We start from the raw sequence: 19,519 nt of genomic DNA on the forward strand, positions 1-19,519 counted from the left end.
AAGGTCTTCCTGTATGGAGCTTCTTATCTTAAAAAAAAAAAAGAAAAGAACAACAACAAAAAAACTCTCTTACAACATCTGTCCTATCCTTGACCATGGCCAGTCTCATGGCTAATTTTTGAACCCCTCCCTCCCACCCAGGAAGAATCTGATCCTTCCATGTTTTATGTAGATAATTTTCCTTGAGAGTGAATTTTTAATTATTACTTGGGGACATACTGCCCCTCATTTGTTTTGTAAAGGTGGATGTAAGGCATACATGGACTGACACTAATATTAATTTGATCTCAATGATTTCTGCTCAGAGATACTCATTTGTCAATAGCAGGCAAAGTAACAGCACATAGAGCCCTGCTATAAGTAAAGTGTTTATTATTCACAATCTTCCTCTGTTGCACTGACATAGCTAGATGCACCTGCATTTAAGAACTTGGGATACTTCCCGTGACTTCATAATTCTTTCCCTATTTGCATGCACATATATGTGAATCAGTGGACTAAGTAAATACTTCTTCTGATTTCTCTCCTCTGATTTTGGGAAGGAGAATATTTTCCAGAGATACAATCAGAAATGGTTTCTACATGCACATCCTTATCTGATTGTTATTCACCTAATATAAAAGGGTGTTTATATTTTCAAAGTACTACTAAAATACATTTTCATTAAAATATTTTCTTAGATGCAAAAATATTAACTGCAGTCACCTCTAGAAACAATAATTAGTTGGAATGGTAATCGAGTAACATGTTCAACTTTATATGACCAGGATTTTTGCAATAAAGCTTTTTCCTAAATATGTGGGAATATCTTTTTCCACTTAGGGACTGTTTTTAACAATGCAAATGTTACACAAAAAACTTAAAATGTTAATGGTGTGTGGTAAAATCTATGATACAAGAGCCCTGATTGGTGGAAAGGTTTTTGTCTTTGTACTGTTTTGTTTTTTACCAAACGGAATGAACGGAGAACTGATAATCCTTCCACGTTGGCCAGGCCAAGTTCTACCAGGCTAAGCGTTACAATAAAACCATCAAAGATATTCCAGCCTTCTTGGAAATAATAGTAAGGATCCATGGCAATAATTTTCAGAAACATTTCTGCTGTAAAGATCCCAGTGAAAACCTAAGATCAAAACAAAGTTACTCTAATTCCATCAGATAATGACAAAGTAGCATGCCATAATATTTGCTCCTAGAACAAAATATTTACACTAGTAATTATTCTATTACTTGCGTACATTGGCACAATAATTTATAGTTGTTAAAAAGCTCTCATATATGTTATTTAATTTTATCCTCAAACGAAACACTGTTAAACACATAATGTGAGTATCATAACTCTTACTTTACCAATTAGGAAACATGTCTTCACATGGGTTCAGTGGCTTGCCCAACATCAACTAGAAAGTTAGAAAAACTAGGATTTGAGAGCAAATCTATTTTTAACCAGTGTTCTTTCCATTACATCAACTGCGTTTTCCTCCAGACTTCATACAGCACAGGTACTGACAAGACTTTTCCCATAAACAGTTTTATCTATAAGCTTATTCCCATTTCCCTCTACTCAGACAGTTATTTTGCATGCGTGCCTATATTATAATATGTGCATTATTATCATTATTTATTTGCACATGAAAAAATTACTTCAACAGTAAATACTAGAACTTTAAAAATAGGAACACTATAATTCAGGATGCTTTACATATTTTTCTTTCTAACATCAAGAATTTTAAACCTCAAAACAAATATTATGAAAAATGAATACATTATTTTAGAAACCTTTATTTCAGCAAATGAAAGCTAATATTCCTAAACTGAGACAACAAACACTTTAACAATTTTTTTTTAAACCTTCACCAAAAATGGTCTTGTTAATCGTATAAGGCACAAAATGTACTGGATGTTTTTTATTATTTTATAGCTTTGATCTAGACTAGATGGATTAAATAATACAGGCCCTACCTAGATCTTGGAAGTAGAAAAGCTGGAGTCATTTGTGAATTGTTAAATAAGTTGTGGCTTATAGTGAAGATGAATGACTAAGCAAGATAAAAAGATCTGTAATTTTACTTTAGCCTTCTATATGTAGGGAAACTATGATAATATCATTTCAAAAAGTGTGTTCTTAAACTATGAACTGCTTCTGTGCCTTGTATTACTTATAAATATCAGTATTGACTTTTTCAAGTAGTAATATAGGCCTGTTTTTATATTGCTGTCTTTCTCAGTTTCAGCTTGGATCTTAAGGACTGTTAAGGGCTATTTTTGGCAAAGAGTAAGGTATAGCCAGCTAGATATAATTCCCATCTTTTGAAAGCAAGGAAGTAGAAAGGGTGGTGGTAAGACTGCTATAAGACATAAAATGCAAACAGTTTCTCAAACAGAAAATTTGAAGACTGAACACATTTACCTTCCAATATGCTTACCAAGTTTCCTACTGTAAGCACATTATTGAAATGGTCTGTCATGGGATAGTGCTCCATGGCCATGAAGAGAGTGTTTAAGACAATGCAGATGGTGATGGCCAGGTCAACAAAAGGGTCCATCACAACCAAGTTGACAATATGTTTCACTTTTAACCAATATGGCGAACAGTCCCAGATTAAGAATATGTTGGAAAATTTATACCAACAGGGTGGGCATTTCTGCCTGGATTCTTCAAGTTCTAGATTAAAAAAATAAAATAAAAACAACCATCAAAAGAGATTTTTAAACATATATATTCCTCTCAGATCCAATAGATTTCACTAACCAAACATTCTCATTTGCTATAATCGACCTATTTTTGTACTTCATTATTTAAAAAACATGATTTAAAACATAGAATTTACTCTTTAGATTCCTCCCCAAAATTTCTTCAGACATAAACATAGAACAGCGGTATCAAAGAATGATTGTCTTCTCTTATGCATTGATATTGTGGTTCCATATTTGGCTCTAAGTTACGTGGATTGTCTTTTTAATAGAGACACTGTGTGTAATCCTATGTTAACGTCTGGCTATGCTGTCATCTTCAGGCTATAAGAGAGCCAAGAATCAGCTGTTTGTTTTTATTTTGTGAGAATAACCCATTCTTCCCCTCCAGTCTTGAGAGTGTTTAGGATGGTATCAGAAGTCCTAAACGAAATGGAACAGAAGATATGGTCACCATGACTAATAGGATTAGAAACCCTTTACAGAAATACTTTATTGTGCATTTTTAAGGAGTTGCCACACATAGGATTCTGTCATTTTTGAGACTGCACCCAAGTACTGCATTTCAGAATCTTTTATTGACTATGAGGGCTACTCCATTTCTTCCAAGGGATTCTTCCCCACAGTAGTACATATAATGGTCATCTGAATTAATTTCACCCATTCTGGTCCATTTTAGTTAACTGATTCCTAAAATGTTGATGTTCATTCTTGCCATCTCCTGTTTGACCACTTCCAATTTACCCTGATCCTTGGACCTAACATTCCAGGTTCCTATGAAATATTGTTGTTTACAGCATTAGACTTTATTTCATCACCAGACACATCCACAACTGGGTGCTGTTTCTGCTTTGGTTCAATCTCCTCATTCCTTCTGGAGCCATTTATTTGCTCTTCTCCAGTAGCATATTGGATGCCTACCAACCTGGGGAGTTCATCTATCAGTGTCACATCTTTTGCCTTTTCATATTGTTCATGGGGTTCTCAAGGCAAGAATGCTGAAGTGGTTTGCCATTCTCTTCTCCAGTGGACCACGTCTGTCCAAACTCTCCACCACGACCTGTCCATCTTGGGTGGCCCTACACGGCTTGGGTCATGGTTTCACTTAGTTAGACAAGGCTGTGACCCATGCGATCAGTTTGGTTAGTTTTCTGTGATTGTGGTTTTCATTCTGTCTGTCCTCTGCTCGATGAGAATAAGAGGCTTGTGGAAGCTTCCTAATGGGAGGGACTGGTTGTGGGGAAACTAGGTCTTGCTCTGTTTTGCTCTTGTTCTGTGGGCAAGGCCATGCTCAGCAGATCTTTAATCCAATGTTCTGTTGATGGGTGGGACTGTGTTCCCTCCCTGTAGTTTGGTCTGAGGCAGAATGATCTCAGTAGCTTCCAAGGCAAATCATTCAATATCACAGTAATCCAGGTCTATGCCCCAACCACTGATGCCAAAGAAGCTGAAGTTGAATGGTTTTATGAAGACTTACAAGACCTTCTAGAACTAACAACAAAAAAAGATGTCCTTTTCAGTATAGGGGACTGGAGAGCAAAATTAGGAAGTCAAGAGATACCTGGAGTAACAGGCAAATTTGGCCTTGGAGTACAAAATGAAGCAGGACAAAGGCTAATAGAGTTTTTCCAAGAGGACACTAGTCATAGCAAACACCCTCTTTCAACAACACAAGAGATGACTCCACACATGGACATCACCAGATGGTTAACACCAAAATCAGATTGTTTATATTCTTTGCAGCTGAAGATAGAGAGCTCTATACTGTCAGCAAAAACAAGACCAGGAGCTGACTGTGGCTCAGATCATGAACTTCTTATTGCCAAATTCAGACTTAAATGGAAGAAAGTAGAGGAAACCCCTAGGCCCTTCAGTTATGACCTGAATAAAATCCCTTATGATTATACAGTGAAAGTGACAAATAGATTCAAGGGATTAGGTCTGTAGACAGAGGGCCTGAAGAACTATGGACAGAGGCTCATAATGCTATATAAAAGGCATTGGCCAAAACCATCCCCAAGAAAAAGAAATGTAAACAGACAAAATGGTGGTCTGAGGAGGCTTTACAAATAGCTGAGAAAACAAGAGAAGATAAAGGCAAAGGAGAAAAGGAAAGATATACCTATTGAATGCAGAGTTTCAAAGAATAGCAAGAAGAGATAAGAAAGCCTTCATCAGTGAACAATGCAAAGAAATAGAGGCAAACAAACAATGGGAAAGACTAGAGATCTCTTCAAGAAAATTAGAGCTATCAAGGGAACATTTCATGCAAAGATGGGCACAATAAAGGACAGAAACGGGATGGACCTAACAGAAACAGAAGGTATTAAGAAGAGGTGGCAAGAATACACAGAAGAACTATACAAAAAAGATCTTAATGACACAGAAAACCATAATGGTGTGATCACTCACCTAGCGTCAGACATCTTGGAGTGTGAAGTCAAGTTGGCCTTAGGAAGCATGACTACTAATAAAGCTAGTAGAGGTGATGGAATTCCAGCTGAGTTATTTCAAATCCGAAAAGATGATGCTATGAAAGTGCTGCACTCAATATGCCAGCAAATTTGGAAAACTCAGTAGTAGCTACCAGACTGGAAAAGGTCAGTTTTCATTCCAATCCCAAATAAGGGCAATGCCAAAGAATGTCCAAACTACCATACAATTGCACTCATTTCACACGCTAGCAAAGGCATGGAAACATGTAAAATATCATGTATGAAATGAGATGCCAGTCCAGGTTTGATGCACGATACTGGATGCTTGGGGCTGGTGCACTGGGACGACCCAGAGGGATGGTATGGGGAGGGAGGAGGGAGGAGGGTTCAGGATGGGGAACACATGTATACCTGTGGCGGATTCATTTTGATATTTGGCAAAACTAATACAATTATGTAAAGTTTAAAAATAAAATAAAATTAATTTTAAATTAAAAATAAAAACCAAGGGAGCACACCATCTATCCCACCCTTTTCATCTCTGCGATCTCCACTAGCCTTCCTGTGGCCTTCACAAATGAAGATCCTACAAAAATTCAGGTCATTCGTGTCTGTTTCTCTGACACAGGAATTTTTCACATGTGCACTGTCCTGGAGGTAAGGGGCTCATCTTCAGATTCTGCAGGTCCTGATTCCAACCTCCAAACCCATGAGATGTGGGCTAAGCACCCCCTTAGATTCATGCCATGAAGACGAAGCATCTCAGAGACTATGCATACTGCAGGAGTTGCCCTAGCCAGGCTGTGGTTGGCCATGGAGAATGCATGGCCTCTGAGACCAAGGACTACCACTGTTCAACTGGGTAAACTTGGGACTTAGCCTCTCTGAATATCAGTTCCTTAGATAAAGGGTTATTTTTTAAATTATCAGATAAGGTATATAAAAGAGTTTCATGAGTAAAATATGCCAGAGCTTTCCCCTCAAAAGAGCGCAATATTATATGATTTCATTTATATGAAACTCTAAAAAATACAAACTAATCTACAGTAAGCAAAGATCAGTGTTTGCCTAGGGATGGATGGCACTGGGAGATATTTTGTGGTGATGGTTATGTTTACTATCTTGATTGCAATGATGGTGTCTTATGTCAAAACTTATCAAATTGTAGTCTTTAAATATGTGCAGTTTACCGAATGTCATTTATCTCTTAATAAAGCTATTTAGAAGAAAATAAATAAGCCTAAAATAGTTTAAAAAAAAATGAAAATTCTCTGTCAAGAGAATTCTCTGTCAAGAGAATTGAGAACTTGAACCAAGAACTTCTAGATGTTCAAGCTAGACTTAGAAAAGGCAGAGGAATCAGAGATCAAATTGTGAACATCCAGTGGATCATAGAAAAAGCAAGAGAATTCCAGAAAAAACATCTACTTTCATTTCATTGACTACACTAAAGCCTTTGACAGTGTGGATCACAACAAGCTGTGGAAAATTCTTTAAGAGATGGGAATACCAGACCACCTTACCTGCTTCCTAAGAAATCTGTATGCAGGTCAAGAAGCAACAGTTAGAACTGGACATGGAACAATGGACTGGTTCAAAATTGGGAAAGGAGTACGTCAAGGCTGTATATTGTCACTCTGCTTATTTAACTTATATGCAGAACACATCATGCAAAATACTGGGCTGGAATTTAGATTGCTGGAAGAAATATCAATAACCTCAGATATGCAGATAACACCACCTTAACAGCAGAAAGCAAAGAGGAACTGAAGAGTCTCTTAATAAAGGTGAAAGAGGAGAGTGAAAAAGTTGGCTTAGAACTCAAAATTAAAAAAATTAAGATCACGCTATCTGGTCCCATCACTTCATGGCAAACAGATAGGGAAACAATGGAAACAGTAACAGACTATTTTCTTGGACTCCAAAATCACTGCAGATGATGACTGGAGCCATGAAATTAAAAGATGCCTGTTCCTTGGAAGAAAAGATATAATTAACCTAGACAGCGTATTAAAAAGCAGAGACATTACTGTGCTGACAAAGGTCCATATAGTCAAAGCTATGGTCTTTCCAGTAGTCATGTATGGATGTGAGAGTTGGACCATAAAGAAGGCTGAGCATCAAAGAATTGATGCTTTTCAACTCTTCAACTGTGGTGTTGGAGAAGACTCTTGAGAGTCCCTTGGACTGCAAGGAGATCAAACCAGTCAATTCTAAAGAAAATCAATCCTGAATATTCATTGGAGAGACTGATGCTGAAGCTGAAAGTCCAATACTTTGGCTACCTGATGCAAAGAACAGAATTATTAGAAAAGACCCTGATGCTGGGAAAGATAGAAAGCAGGAGGAGAAGGGAAGAACAGAGCACAAGATGGTTGGATGGCATCACCAAGTCAACGGACATGAGTTTGAGCAAGCTCTGCAAAATGGTGAAGGACAGGGAAGCCTGGTGTAGTGCAGTACATGGGGTGGCAAAGAGTCGGTCATTACTGAGAGACTCCCCAACAAAACATACAGGATACATTCTTTAGAGTTGCAAAAACCATGGAGTTTAAGTAACTTTTAAAAAAGTTTCTAGAATACAGAAATATATAACAAATAACTCTTAAATAAGACCTATGATGTTTTCTTTGGAATACACTACTTCCAACTTACTGACATGTGTTTCAAATAAGACAATATAAATTCAGTGAAAACAACCGAAATGGAAATGGAATTTGTTACAAACCTTCTACTGTATTTGTTAAAATGCTGGCTATGCTCATTGCTCTTTGCCTTTGAGATGGATCTTCTAGAAAGTCCATGGAAACATGAAAAGAACTTGACCTTCTCTTTCTCATTTCAGTTTCAGTGGTTGTTCCCTGTAAAGAAAATGTTAATGTATTCAATGCTTAACTTGGGCAATATGATAAGCAAACAACCATTGTGACACAGTGAAATTCATGAAATACATGCATCATGCACGTTCATATTTAATTGGTGATGGCAGATATTGCTGACTTATTGTAGCATTAACCTGGACTGTCCAAACTGTTAGCCATTTATTCATACACCAAAACTAAGGGTTTTCTTTTTACCCTCTGATTTTATAGTTTTAGGTGACAATGTAATTTTGATATCCTTGATAAACCCTGTGAGTGACATATTTAACAATTTGCTTATGTCAGAACTAACAGCAGAAAGCAATAACTTGAAAAGTCACCTAAATGATCACAGCATTTTATTTTGAGAAGGTAGCCCTTTATTTTTAAAGGAATACAAATAATTAGAACACACGTAGCTGCCATCTCATTTTCTGGACACAAGACACAGATGGTCATCGACAACACAAGCTGTATATTAAAAAAAACAACAATACATGCTGCATGGACAACAGTTTCATCCAGGGTACCAAAGCAATAAGTCATCTAGTTCTGACTTGATCATGCCTCATTCATGCTGATATATATCCAGGTCTAATAAGAGGCAGCACGTGTTTAGAAATTCCTTATCCGGGTATATATTCACAAACACATACCTTTGTACACAGAGAATTCTTTTAACTGTCTATATTAATAATTTTGTGTGTCTCTTCATTTAGATTAGTTTTGAGAAGACCTATATCAGCATTATTTTTTAGTAAGACAAGTATGAGTACTAGAAATTTGAAGATAATAATAAAGCTATCTATTTAGGCACAGTGTTCTTGAAATCTTCTACACTAAAGCAAGCTATATCGAAGAATCTGTTGGAAAGATTTATTATACACCCTTTACACTTAAATATAGGAATCGTTCATTTATTCTTATACCAGGTCTTTAGTGGATGGCCTGCTATCTAAAGGTAGTTCAGCATGGGTATATAGCAAATCCTCCAACTGGAGGCAGTCATTTATTACTGTGTATAATTTATCCTTAGGACATTTAATAAATAAATGCATTCAGGTGTTATGCAAGAGAGTGTTGAGGCCTTAAGTTTTAGTTGGTTAGTCTTTTAAAGGTATTACAAGATGCAGGTGCATTCACAGCTTGACCAACCAGGAATCATTCTCAAGGGGTTCCATTCTGTAGAAACACTGGCTGGTACAGCAATCATGGGCCTTCCATGCCTGAACTATTTAAAACTTCCTTACATTGTCATCAGTAGCTGGCTTATCTATTATCACCTCTGGCAGAAGCTGTCCAACAGGCGATGTAGGAACCGAAGGTCCACCAACCAAGGAAACCACACCATTGCAATCCACAGTGCTGTGCATCTTCCCATTGGCTGGAAACACGGCCAGCATTCGGGACGACCTACTGGTCTGACTTAAGTTACTGTTGCGTCGCTCTCCATGCCGTCGGGGCACAAACAAGGAGTCTCTGCGGCTCTCGTTATCCTCGAAGGTGCTGTGCTCATCATCAGCAAAGTCGTTCTCTGATCCCACATCCTTTGCTCGCCCTCTGAAGCTGAAAAGGCTTGTTCTGCTATTTCGCCTTGGAGAAAATAAGGAGCCACGGATGCTCAACAAAGACTATAAGTTTGAAACCGAAAAGAAATTAAACTCATATTAGTATGGTCATTTGGAATGTGCTTTTATTTTGTAAGATTAAGTTGAAGGGGATTTCAGCATTCTTAACAGAATGTGACTCATTCCTTGATTAACATTCTCATTTTATGTGCATTCAGATTAAATTAAATTAGTTTATAAGAGAAGGTTTCTAGCCCTTGAAATTAATAACTGGAGAGATAGACCGCAACTTAAAGGTATTGAAAAACAAAACCCTGAACTACATTTTTCAAGTTCAAAAGCAAACATCTTTAGCACCTAACAGTGGACGCTGTAAACACTCAATAACAGCATGACCCTAACAAGGGCATATCTGTTTCCGCTGCTCTTTCCCTTCAAGAAATTCCAACACTTTGCACAAATTGTTTAAATCCATCCTCCTAATATCACTTGAATTATTTCCATCGCATCTAGTAGGCACAGTGTTGTTGGAGCTTGAAGCTAAGACCTCTGAAATTCAGAGTGATGTGCTTTTTCATAAAGCATACCACAGTGAATATTTTCAGAAGCATGCATTATGGCTTATAAAGAAGTCTGCGTTGAAAAAAAAAACCCACACACACAACATGAAATAATGAAAAAGAAAAAAGGACATTACTGATTAGTTATCCACATTTTTTCTTGTTAAAAAGGCTGTGGACCAGAAAGATATTAGTTAGAACAAGTGCCAGGAGACAAGTTCAGGTGAGAATTCAGGTCTCCTGACTTTTGATGCTGTGCTACCTTAATACACCAAGCTGTAGAGCTTTCTCTCGTGATTCAGATGTAAAGAATCCTCCTTCAGTGCAGGATACCTGGGTTTGATCCTTGGGTCAGGAAAATCCCCAGGAGAAGGGAATGTCAACCCACTCCAGTATTCTTACCTGGAGAATTCCAAGGACAGAGGGGCCTGGTGGGCCACAGTTCATGGGGTTGCGAGGATATGACTGAGTGACTAACACACACATACACACCAAGCTTCAGGTTTATATATATGCAAACTAAAATTCTTTCAAACTGTACAGAAAGGATAGGTTTAAATATATATATATATAAATTTTAAAAAGCAGTCAATTCAGTTGATAAAAATTCCTAAGTTGTAGTCACTTCTCCTCCCAGCCACCAGCCTCCCCTTCCCCGTCCCCCTGCCAGCTTCATGTTCTAATTTCCATCCAGGCATCATTTAACTCTGCAGTGCCATACCTGGTGTGGGGAGGAGTACCTCTTTTCGTATGTCAACCGATTCCCTTCTATGGAGAAGCGAAACCCTTTCCTCCTGATGCTGTCTTCAGATTCAGATTTCTGGAATTCATCATCGTCTTTCTCTTCTCCACCAGATTGCTCTTTCTGTTTTCTTTTCTTTCTCCGATTTCTTCTTTCCTTTGCACTCTTGGAACTCAACTTGGAGGCTTCAGACGAGCTGTCTGAGAGCCTGCCTGCTGCACTAGGTTCTCTGGAATGCTCTGAGGCAGTTACAGCTGCTGCCTGCTACATTGAGGAGACATGGTTTCAGCACAGAAGTGGAGAAGAACTTACTTTTAAAAATATAGCTCAAGTATTTGCAAAGTATTTTAAAAAAAATTCAGCTGACTCCAGTTAATCTTACACTGAAGAAACTGCAAATATGAGGGATTTTTTTTCCTGTCCATCTAATATAGGCTTTTAGAAATAAATTGATTTTCTCTGTGCTAACATTTTTTACAGACCACATACTCAAAAGGATCAGACACCAACAAGAACATATATTCATATTTCTTTGGGGATTTGATTTACTCTAAAAAATGGCATCTGGTCCCATCACTTCATGGAAAATAGATGGGGAAACAGTGTCAGACTTTATTTTTGGGGGCTCCAAAATCACTGCAGATGGTGACTGCAGCCATGAAATTAAAAGACGCTTACTCCTTGGAAGGAAAGTTATGACCAACCTAGATAGCATATTCAAAAGCAGAGACATTACTTTGCCAACAAAGGTCCGTCTAGTCAAGGCTATGGTTTTTCCAGTGGTCATGTATGGATGTGAGAGTTGGACTGTGAAGAAAGCTGAGCACCGAAAAATTGATGCTTTTGAACTGTGGTGTCGGAGAAGACTCTTGAGAGTCCCTTGGACTGCAAGGAGATCCAACCAGTCCATTCTGAAGGAGATCAGCCCTGGGATTTCTTTGGAAGGAACGATGCTAAAGCTGAAACTCCAGTACTTTGGCCACCTCATGCGACGAGTTGACTCATTGGAAAAGACTCTGATGCTGGGAGGGATTGGGGGCAGGAGGAGAAGGGGACGACAGAGGATGAGATGGCTGGATGGCATCACTGACTCAATGGACGTGAGTCTCAGTGAACTCCAGGAGATGGTGATGGACAGGGAGGCCTGGCATGCTGAGATTCATGGGGTTGCAAAGAGTCGGACACGACTGAGCAACTGAACTGAACTGAAAAATTGGTAATTAGCACTGTCTTTTTTTCACTGGGGGAAAAACAAAACAAAACAAAACAAAACTAGAGCATGGAAGAAAAGGTGATGAGTTACTTGGGGTCATATCCAAAGATAGGAGGCATGAGATAAAGAACTGAGGGCCTCTTTCTAGCTATTGAAACAGGATTGTCCAGTACCCTCAAAATATTATCAATCAAATTTATAGAAGGTGATATCCCATCTCACGTCTACAAAACTCTATCCAAAAGACTAGAGACCGGAGGGTCAATAGTTTCTGCTAAGCAAGACAAGACATTCAGTTCTCCAAAGATCATCCCCAGTTTTTCAAGTCAGCACTGGTTTTTGCTGGCTACATGGTCATGGGATGAAAACAGTGCTGTTTATCACAGCTTGTTGGAACTTTGTGATGATTTTCATTGTTCCAAGAGTGCCCTCAATATAGGCTTCCAAATAAATTAATATTCCCCAATCAACTTTCTTTTATAGTAAAGACAATGAGTTTTGATGCTAAACAGAAGTGAAGAAAGACGGAAGTGATAGGAAGGGCATTTTATCATACTATAAGATGAAGTAATTCTCAGGTTCCCTGATCTCCATAAAATTGGTGACTTTTATATGCCTACTGCTGTATCAGAGAGCATTACATTATTTGATCACTTCTTTATTTAGAAAGACAAGCAACCACACAAAAGACAACATATTTTTGGGTAAAGACTGTCTTCTAAGAACTACATGAGCATCTTTTTACACAATAACCAATACATTTTTTTCTAAAATAAGATGATTTCTTAGGGTTTTCTTCTAATGCCAGTATACTCATTCAGTAAAATGTCTCACCTGAGAAGACCTCAAAATCACATTTTTCCTTGAATTCTAAAATTTTTAAGATGATTAAATGTGCATGAATATTGCTATTTTATAATATTGTGGTCAATATTTTATAATAAATATATAAACAATATTTTATAATATTGTTTATAATATTGTGGTCAATATTATAAACATTTTAGAATAGTTAAACTAAAGGATTTACAGATGATCAAAATAATGTAGAAATACTGACTAACCCCCCTATACTATCAGCTTCTCCCAAGTACAAATGATCATCTGGTTCTCACTTTCTTTCCAGTGTTGTTGTAACAACCAAAACAATAAAAAAAAGGTTCATACCACAGGACAGGACATACTTGATTTGGTGAATTTACCTGAGCTGCCTCCTGTTGCTTTTTAAGTTGTTCGAGCATCTGCTGAAATTCAGCCTCTTTCTGTTCCGCCTCTTCTAAGGTGGCCTGATTCTGTTCTTCATAGGCCATGGCCACCACAGCCAGGATCAAATTTATTAGATAGAAGGAGCCCAAGAAAATGACCAGCACAAAAAATATCATGTATGTTTTTCCAGCAGCACGTAATGTCTGAAAACAAGAATACCAGAATTATTTTTTTACAATATTTTTCTAACTGGTGGCTTCAATTGTCAACTTACTTTGTGTAGGACTCTGATATAAGTAATTATGATGGTCACATCCCCTCCTACTTTGTTGACTATCTGTTTCTTTAACCTCATCCTCTTCCTTCTCCCCTAACTCATGCATTTAGCATTCTAATCTGTAGGAGGGAATTCCTGGATTTACCAGGAATAAAGCAGAGTCAAATAATATACCATGGGGATCTCCATTAAAGAGCTGAACCTTTGAGTAAAGTCAGGAAGAGACCAAACTTATCCTTCTACATCTGTTTATTCATCTTCATCACCTGCCACCTGAAGGATAATACCTGAGGGGGTAAACGGAATTGAGAGGAACCTGTGCTTTTCCATTTAGGAGCATCTGTGTATGGGAAGAGTGGGGAATATTTTTAGAGATCAAGGGGAAATGAGACAGAATTGTGTTCATAACACACTGCTATGCTTAATATGTGTTATAATCAATAAGACAAAGAAAGTCAAGTCTTCTGATTTCAAGGTCTGCTCTTTCCATTATATTATGGTGTGGTTTGGATTTCATAACTAAGTTGGTTTTCTTATATACTTCCAATTAAACACAATATGTGTTGCCTCAGGTTCTCACCAGCTGGTAAAGATTTTCCCAGAAGTCCTGAGTCATCAGTCGAAACAGTGACAAAAAAGCCCAACTGAAGGTATCAAAGCTTGTGTAGCCATAATTGGGATTTCTACCAGCTTTCACACACATGTATCCTTCTGGACATTGGCTGTAAATGCGGCAAAAGAAAGTATTATAAGAAGCTCTGCTGTGTTTTTATTTTGGTAGCACACTATACTTTAAATATTTGAGCTAGAAAGATTTGCTATTTCAAGGGATGAAAGTATGTAATAAGTATGAAATAAGTATGAAAGGATGAAAGTATTAAATAAGTAACACATTTCCCAACTTTTGACTTAATATAATTTTACTAATCACCTGATGTCATCATTAAAATATTGTATAGCATGCCTAGTAATATTTTACAAAACTATTTTCTGTCCGTAATCAGCGTGTTAACATGTGTTTAGTTCATTTTCTTAGCATGGATGCTCCAGAGTTGACTCATAGCTCATGAATACTCATCTAAAGGAACTGGCATTAAAGCTAAAGTGTTCCTTCTTGTTTTACACAACATGAAAGCTTGCCTAACATTTAAATAATCCCTCACCTTATAAATAAAAAAATCTTAATTATCACAAATTACTATAAATAAAATTAGCTGGCTGTTATCTGTCAGTTTGTACAAAAAAAGAGAAAATATGTATGCACACATACAGATTATTGGCTTACCCCGCATCTGAGCTATTGCCACACAGTAGTGCATCTGAAAAACCCTCCAGAAAATAATGATATCCTGTTTGGGAAAAAAAAAGTCACACGATGAACATTTGCATGACACTGCAAAATAAGATTAAGATCTGATTCTACTTTTTAAGTTTGTAGTTTTAAATACATAATATAATTTATTCCAAGGCAGAACTATTACTCCCTCTAAATATTAGCTATTATATCAAGGGGACTGGATGCTTACGTAAGAGTAGAAGACATTTGTTCTTTGTGAAGGTAAAACAAGCGATAATCACAGGAACTAACATGACATTTTTAAAAGTAACAGTGTTTTTCTACCCTCCTCATGAAAAATAAAAATTTCATTCTCTACAAATAGATAAGAATGATAGGGATTTCTTTGCTTTCTCAAGACTGCCACATACTTCAAAAGAAAGGAATTTTAGCTTTTCTGAACAGTAGTCTATATTTTTTAACACTTTATAAATGACTAATAAATTATAATTTATATTCTACCAATTTATAAAATATGTCATAGGTAACATAAAAGATGCATAAACCATGTCAATTATTAAAATAAGTGAAATTTAAAAATAATCTTAAATACTAAAGCTAAAATAATTATTATAGGTGAATATTTTATTAACTCTAAGTTTTCTGTCTCTGGGCAAAGTCCTTAGATTCTTTCAATATCCTGTTGAAATGTCAACTCTTCATGAACTATTCCTTGATATCTCCTACTTTCTTCCAATGAAGATAGGCAGAATTAAGAACTCTCACTATGCTACCAGAAACACATATACCCATTATTATTACATTCACTGTCTTGTGTTGTAATTATTTGTTTACAACTCCTTGAAAAATGAATCATCGGTTATTTCCATATTATTTGGGAATACATAGTATTTGGACATAGTAGCCTTTCAACAGGGCTTTCCTTGTGCCTCAGCTGGTAAAGAATCCAACTGCAACGCAGGAGACCTGGGTTCAATCCCTGGATTGGGAAGATCTCCTGGAGAAGGGAAAGGCTACCCACTCCAGTAATCTGGCCTGGAGAATTTGATGGACTGTATATTCCTTGGGGTTGCAAAGAGTTGAACATGAATCAGCAACTTAACCTTCACTTCATTCCAGCCTTTCAATAAAGTTTACTGAATGAATAAGTAAAGGGATGACAAAAATTGAAACACATGAAATTAAAGAGTCGTTTTGTAAAAAGAACAATTTAGGATTTTATAAGAAAAAATATTTTCTAGATGTTAAATTTTCTGAAAAATTTATTCTATGTAGTTTTGTAAGAGATACAAAGATGCATAATAAAATATTTTAATTCCTCATGTCATCTCTGAACATAAGAAAACAAAGGTATAATTTCTTAACTTGTAATTAAAATTAAACAATGTGAAAGAAATATGACATTTTCTGGAAAAATTTTTGATACTAGGTATTTATAAGGGAAGTTTTGTCCATTAAACTCAGTGATCTAGAAGTTTAATCTGAATAAAATATAACTCAAGCATAATGTTTATCTTTGATTTTAATAAATTAGATTTTCTATCACTTTCAAAAACAAACCATTTTATCTATAGGTGCATTTAGTTTAAAATACTCTTTTTTCAACAAATGGAATATTATTAGAAAAAATGATAAGACAGATTTTTAGGGCTGAAATAGCCTCAGATATTCTTAACTTCCTTTATTTTCAATGTAAGAAGATGGAGTTCAATACATTTTCCTTAAAGTGAATAAATCATAAGTGACACCCTCATAACCAGTTTCTTGATTAAAAAGAAAAACAGATTTCAGGGAGTTGGTGACATCAGTGAACTGATGGGCATCATATGAAATGAATAAGAGACGTTTCATGTGTTCCTCTTACATGTATTTTTCTCATCATTTGTCTTAATGTAGCAATTTATAATTATTTGCAAATTACTTGTTGGCATGTCAATAATATCATGGAAGAGTTCATCTGTATCAATCAAGGTATATTCCAGATTTACAACTATAAGAGACCCATTAGTTTTTTTTTTAATTTTATTTTATTTTTAAACTTTACAATATTGCATTAGTTTTGGCAAATATCGAAATAGTTTTTTTATTATGCTATCTTTACTTTCAGTTCAATTCCGTTCAGTTGCTCAGCTGTGTCCAACTCTTTGTGACCCCATGCTGCAGCACGCCAGGCCTCACTGTCCAAAGCCAACTCCTGGAATTTACTCAAACTCATGTCCACTGAGTCAGTGATGCCATCCAATGATCTCATCCTCTGTCATCCCCTTCTCCTTCTGCCTTCAATCTTTCCCAGCATCAGGGTCTTTTCCAGTGAGTCAGTTCTTCTCATCAGGAGGCCAAAGTATTGGAGTTTCAGCTTCAGCATCAGTCCTTGAATGAATATTCAGGACTGATCTCCTTTAGGATGGACTGGTTGGATCTCTTTGTAGTCCAAGGGACTCTCAAGAGTCTTCTCCAACACCACAGTTCAAAAGCATCAATTTTTAGGTGCCCAACTTTCCTTATAGTCCAACTCTCACATCCATACATGACCACTGGAAAAACCAGTAGCTCTGACTAAAAAAAAATCTAGCTTTGACTAGACAGACCTTTGTTGGCAAAGTAATGTGTTGGTCATAGCTTTTCTTTCAAGGAGCAAGTGTCTTTTAATTTCATGGCTGCAGTCAACATCTGCAGTGATTCTGGAGCCCCCCAAAATAAAGTCAGACACTGTTTCCACTGTTTCCCCATCCATTTGCCATGAAGTGATGGGACCGGATGCTATGATCTTAGTTTTCTGAATGTTGAGTTTTAAACCAACTTTTTCATTCTCCTCTTTCACCTTCATAAGAGGCTCTTTAGTTCTTCTTCACTTTCAGTCATAAGGGTGATGTCATCTGTGTATCTGAAGTTATTGATATTCCAATGTTGATTTCAGCTTGTGTTTCATCTAGTCCAGTATTTCTCATAATATACTCTGCATATAAGTTAAATAAGCAGGGTGATGATATACAGCCTTGACATATTCCTTTCCCACTTGGGAACCAGTCTGTTGTTCCATTTCCAGTTCTGTTGCTTCCTGAGCTACATACAGATTTCTCAGGAGGCAGGTCAGGTGGTTGGGTATTAACATCTCTGGTTCCTCTGACTTTTCTAAATCCAGCTTGAACATCTGGAAGTTCATGGTTCATGTACTGTTGAAGCCTGGCTTGGAGAATTTTCAGCATTAATTTGCTAGCGTGTGAGATGAGTGCAATTGTGTGGTAGTTTGAGCATTCTTTGGCATTGCTTTTCTTCGGGAATGGAATGAAAACTGACCTGTTCCTATCCTGTGGCCACTGCTGAGTTTTCCAAATTTGCTGGCATATTGAGTGCAACATTTTAACAGCATCATCTTTGAGGATTTGAAATAGCTCTACTGGAATTCCATCACCTCCACTAGCTTTGTTCCTAAGGCCCACTTGACTTAGGACTCCAGGATGTCTGGATGTCCTGGTTCTACGTGAGTGATCATACCATCCTGATTATCTGGGTCATTAAGATCTTTTTTGTATAGTTCTTCTGTGCATTCTTGCCACCTCTTCTTAATACCTTCTGCTTCTGTTAGGTCCAAACCATTTTTGTCTTTTATTGTGCCCATCTTTGCATGAAATGTTCCCTTGGTATCTCTAATTTTCTTGAAGAGATCTCTAGTCTTTCCTATTTTATTGTTTTCCTCTATTTCTTTGTTGTGATCACTGAGGAAGGCTTTCTTATCTCTCCTTGCTATTCTTTGGAACTCTGCATTCAAATGGGTATATCTTTCCTTTATTCCTTTGCCTTTTGCTTCTCTTCTTTACATAGCTATTTTTAAGGCCTCCTCAGACAACCATTTTGCCTTTTTGCATTTCTTTTTCTTGGGGATGGTCTTGATCACTGTCTCCTGTACTATGTCATGAACCTCCATCCTATCAGACACTTTATCAGATCTAATCCCTTGAATCTATTTGTCACTTCCACTGTATAATCATAAGTGACTTGATTTAGGTCATACCTGAACGGTCTAGGGGTTTTCCCTACTTTTTTCAATTTAAGTCTGAATTTGGCAATAAGGAGTTCATGATCTGAGCTACAGTCAGCTCCTGGTCTAGAGCTCTCCATCTTTGGCTGCAAAAAATACAATCAATCTGATTTTGGTATTGACCATCTGGTGATGACCATATGTAGAGTCTTCCCTTGTGTTGTTGGAAGAGGGTGTTTGCTAAGACCAGTGCATTCTCTTGGCAAAACTCTATTAGCTTTTGCCCTGCTTCATTCTGTACTCCAAGGCCAAATTTGCCTGTTACTCCAGGTGTTTCTTGACTTGCTACTTTTGCATTCTAGTCCCCTATAATGAAAAAGACATCTTTTTTTTTTGTTGTTAGTTCTAGAAGGTCTTGTAGGTCTTCATAGAACCATTCAACTTCAGCTTCTTCAGCATTACACTCAGGGCATAGACTTGATTACCGTGATATTGAATGGTTTGCCTGAAACAGAGATCATTCTGTCATTTTTGAGATTGCATACAAGTACTGCATTTCGGACACTTCTGTTGACAATAATGGCTCCTCCATTTCTTCTAAGGGATTCTTGCCCACAGTACTAGATATAACTAAGATAGCATTTTTTTTTAAGAATTATCAAATCACCAGTAAGTTAACCTTTAAGA

The 19,519-nt window shown here is 37.0% G+C and overlaps 1 protein-coding gene across 1 annotated transcript in view; it reads right to left on the minus strand.

The window, feature by feature from the left end:
* The window catches only part of SCN1A (sodium voltage-gated channel alpha subunit 1), a 224,813-nt gene that overhangs the window by 48,342 nt on the left and 156,952 nt on the right, over positions 1-19,519 (minus strand). Inside the window, exons 10-17 of the mRNA XM_086370732.1 lie at positions 14,842-14,905; positions 14,137-14,278; positions 13,276-13,482; positions 10,840-11,124; positions 9,274-9,621; positions 7,858-7,990; positions 2,427-2,665; positions 950-1,123 (exon numbers count right to left, since the gene is read on the minus strand). Coding sequence (XP_086226858.1) covers positions 950-1,123; positions 2,427-2,665; positions 7,858-7,990; positions 9,274-9,621; positions 10,840-11,124; positions 13,276-13,482; positions 14,137-14,278; positions 14,842-14,905 — 1,592 coding nt within the window. The remainder of the gene's footprint in view (positions 1-949; positions 1,124-2,426; positions 2,666-7,857; positions 7,991-9,273; positions 9,622-10,839; positions 11,125-13,275; positions 13,483-14,136; positions 14,279-14,841; positions 14,906-19,519) is intronic.

Source organism: Bos grunniens, chromosome 2 (assembly GCF_055505025.1).
Source record: "Bos grunniens cultivar Pamir isolate PY7600 chromosome 2, Bosgru_T2T1.0, whole genome shotgun sequence".
NCBI lineage: Eukaryota > Metazoa > Chordata > Mammalia > Artiodactyla > Bovidae > Bos > Bos grunniens.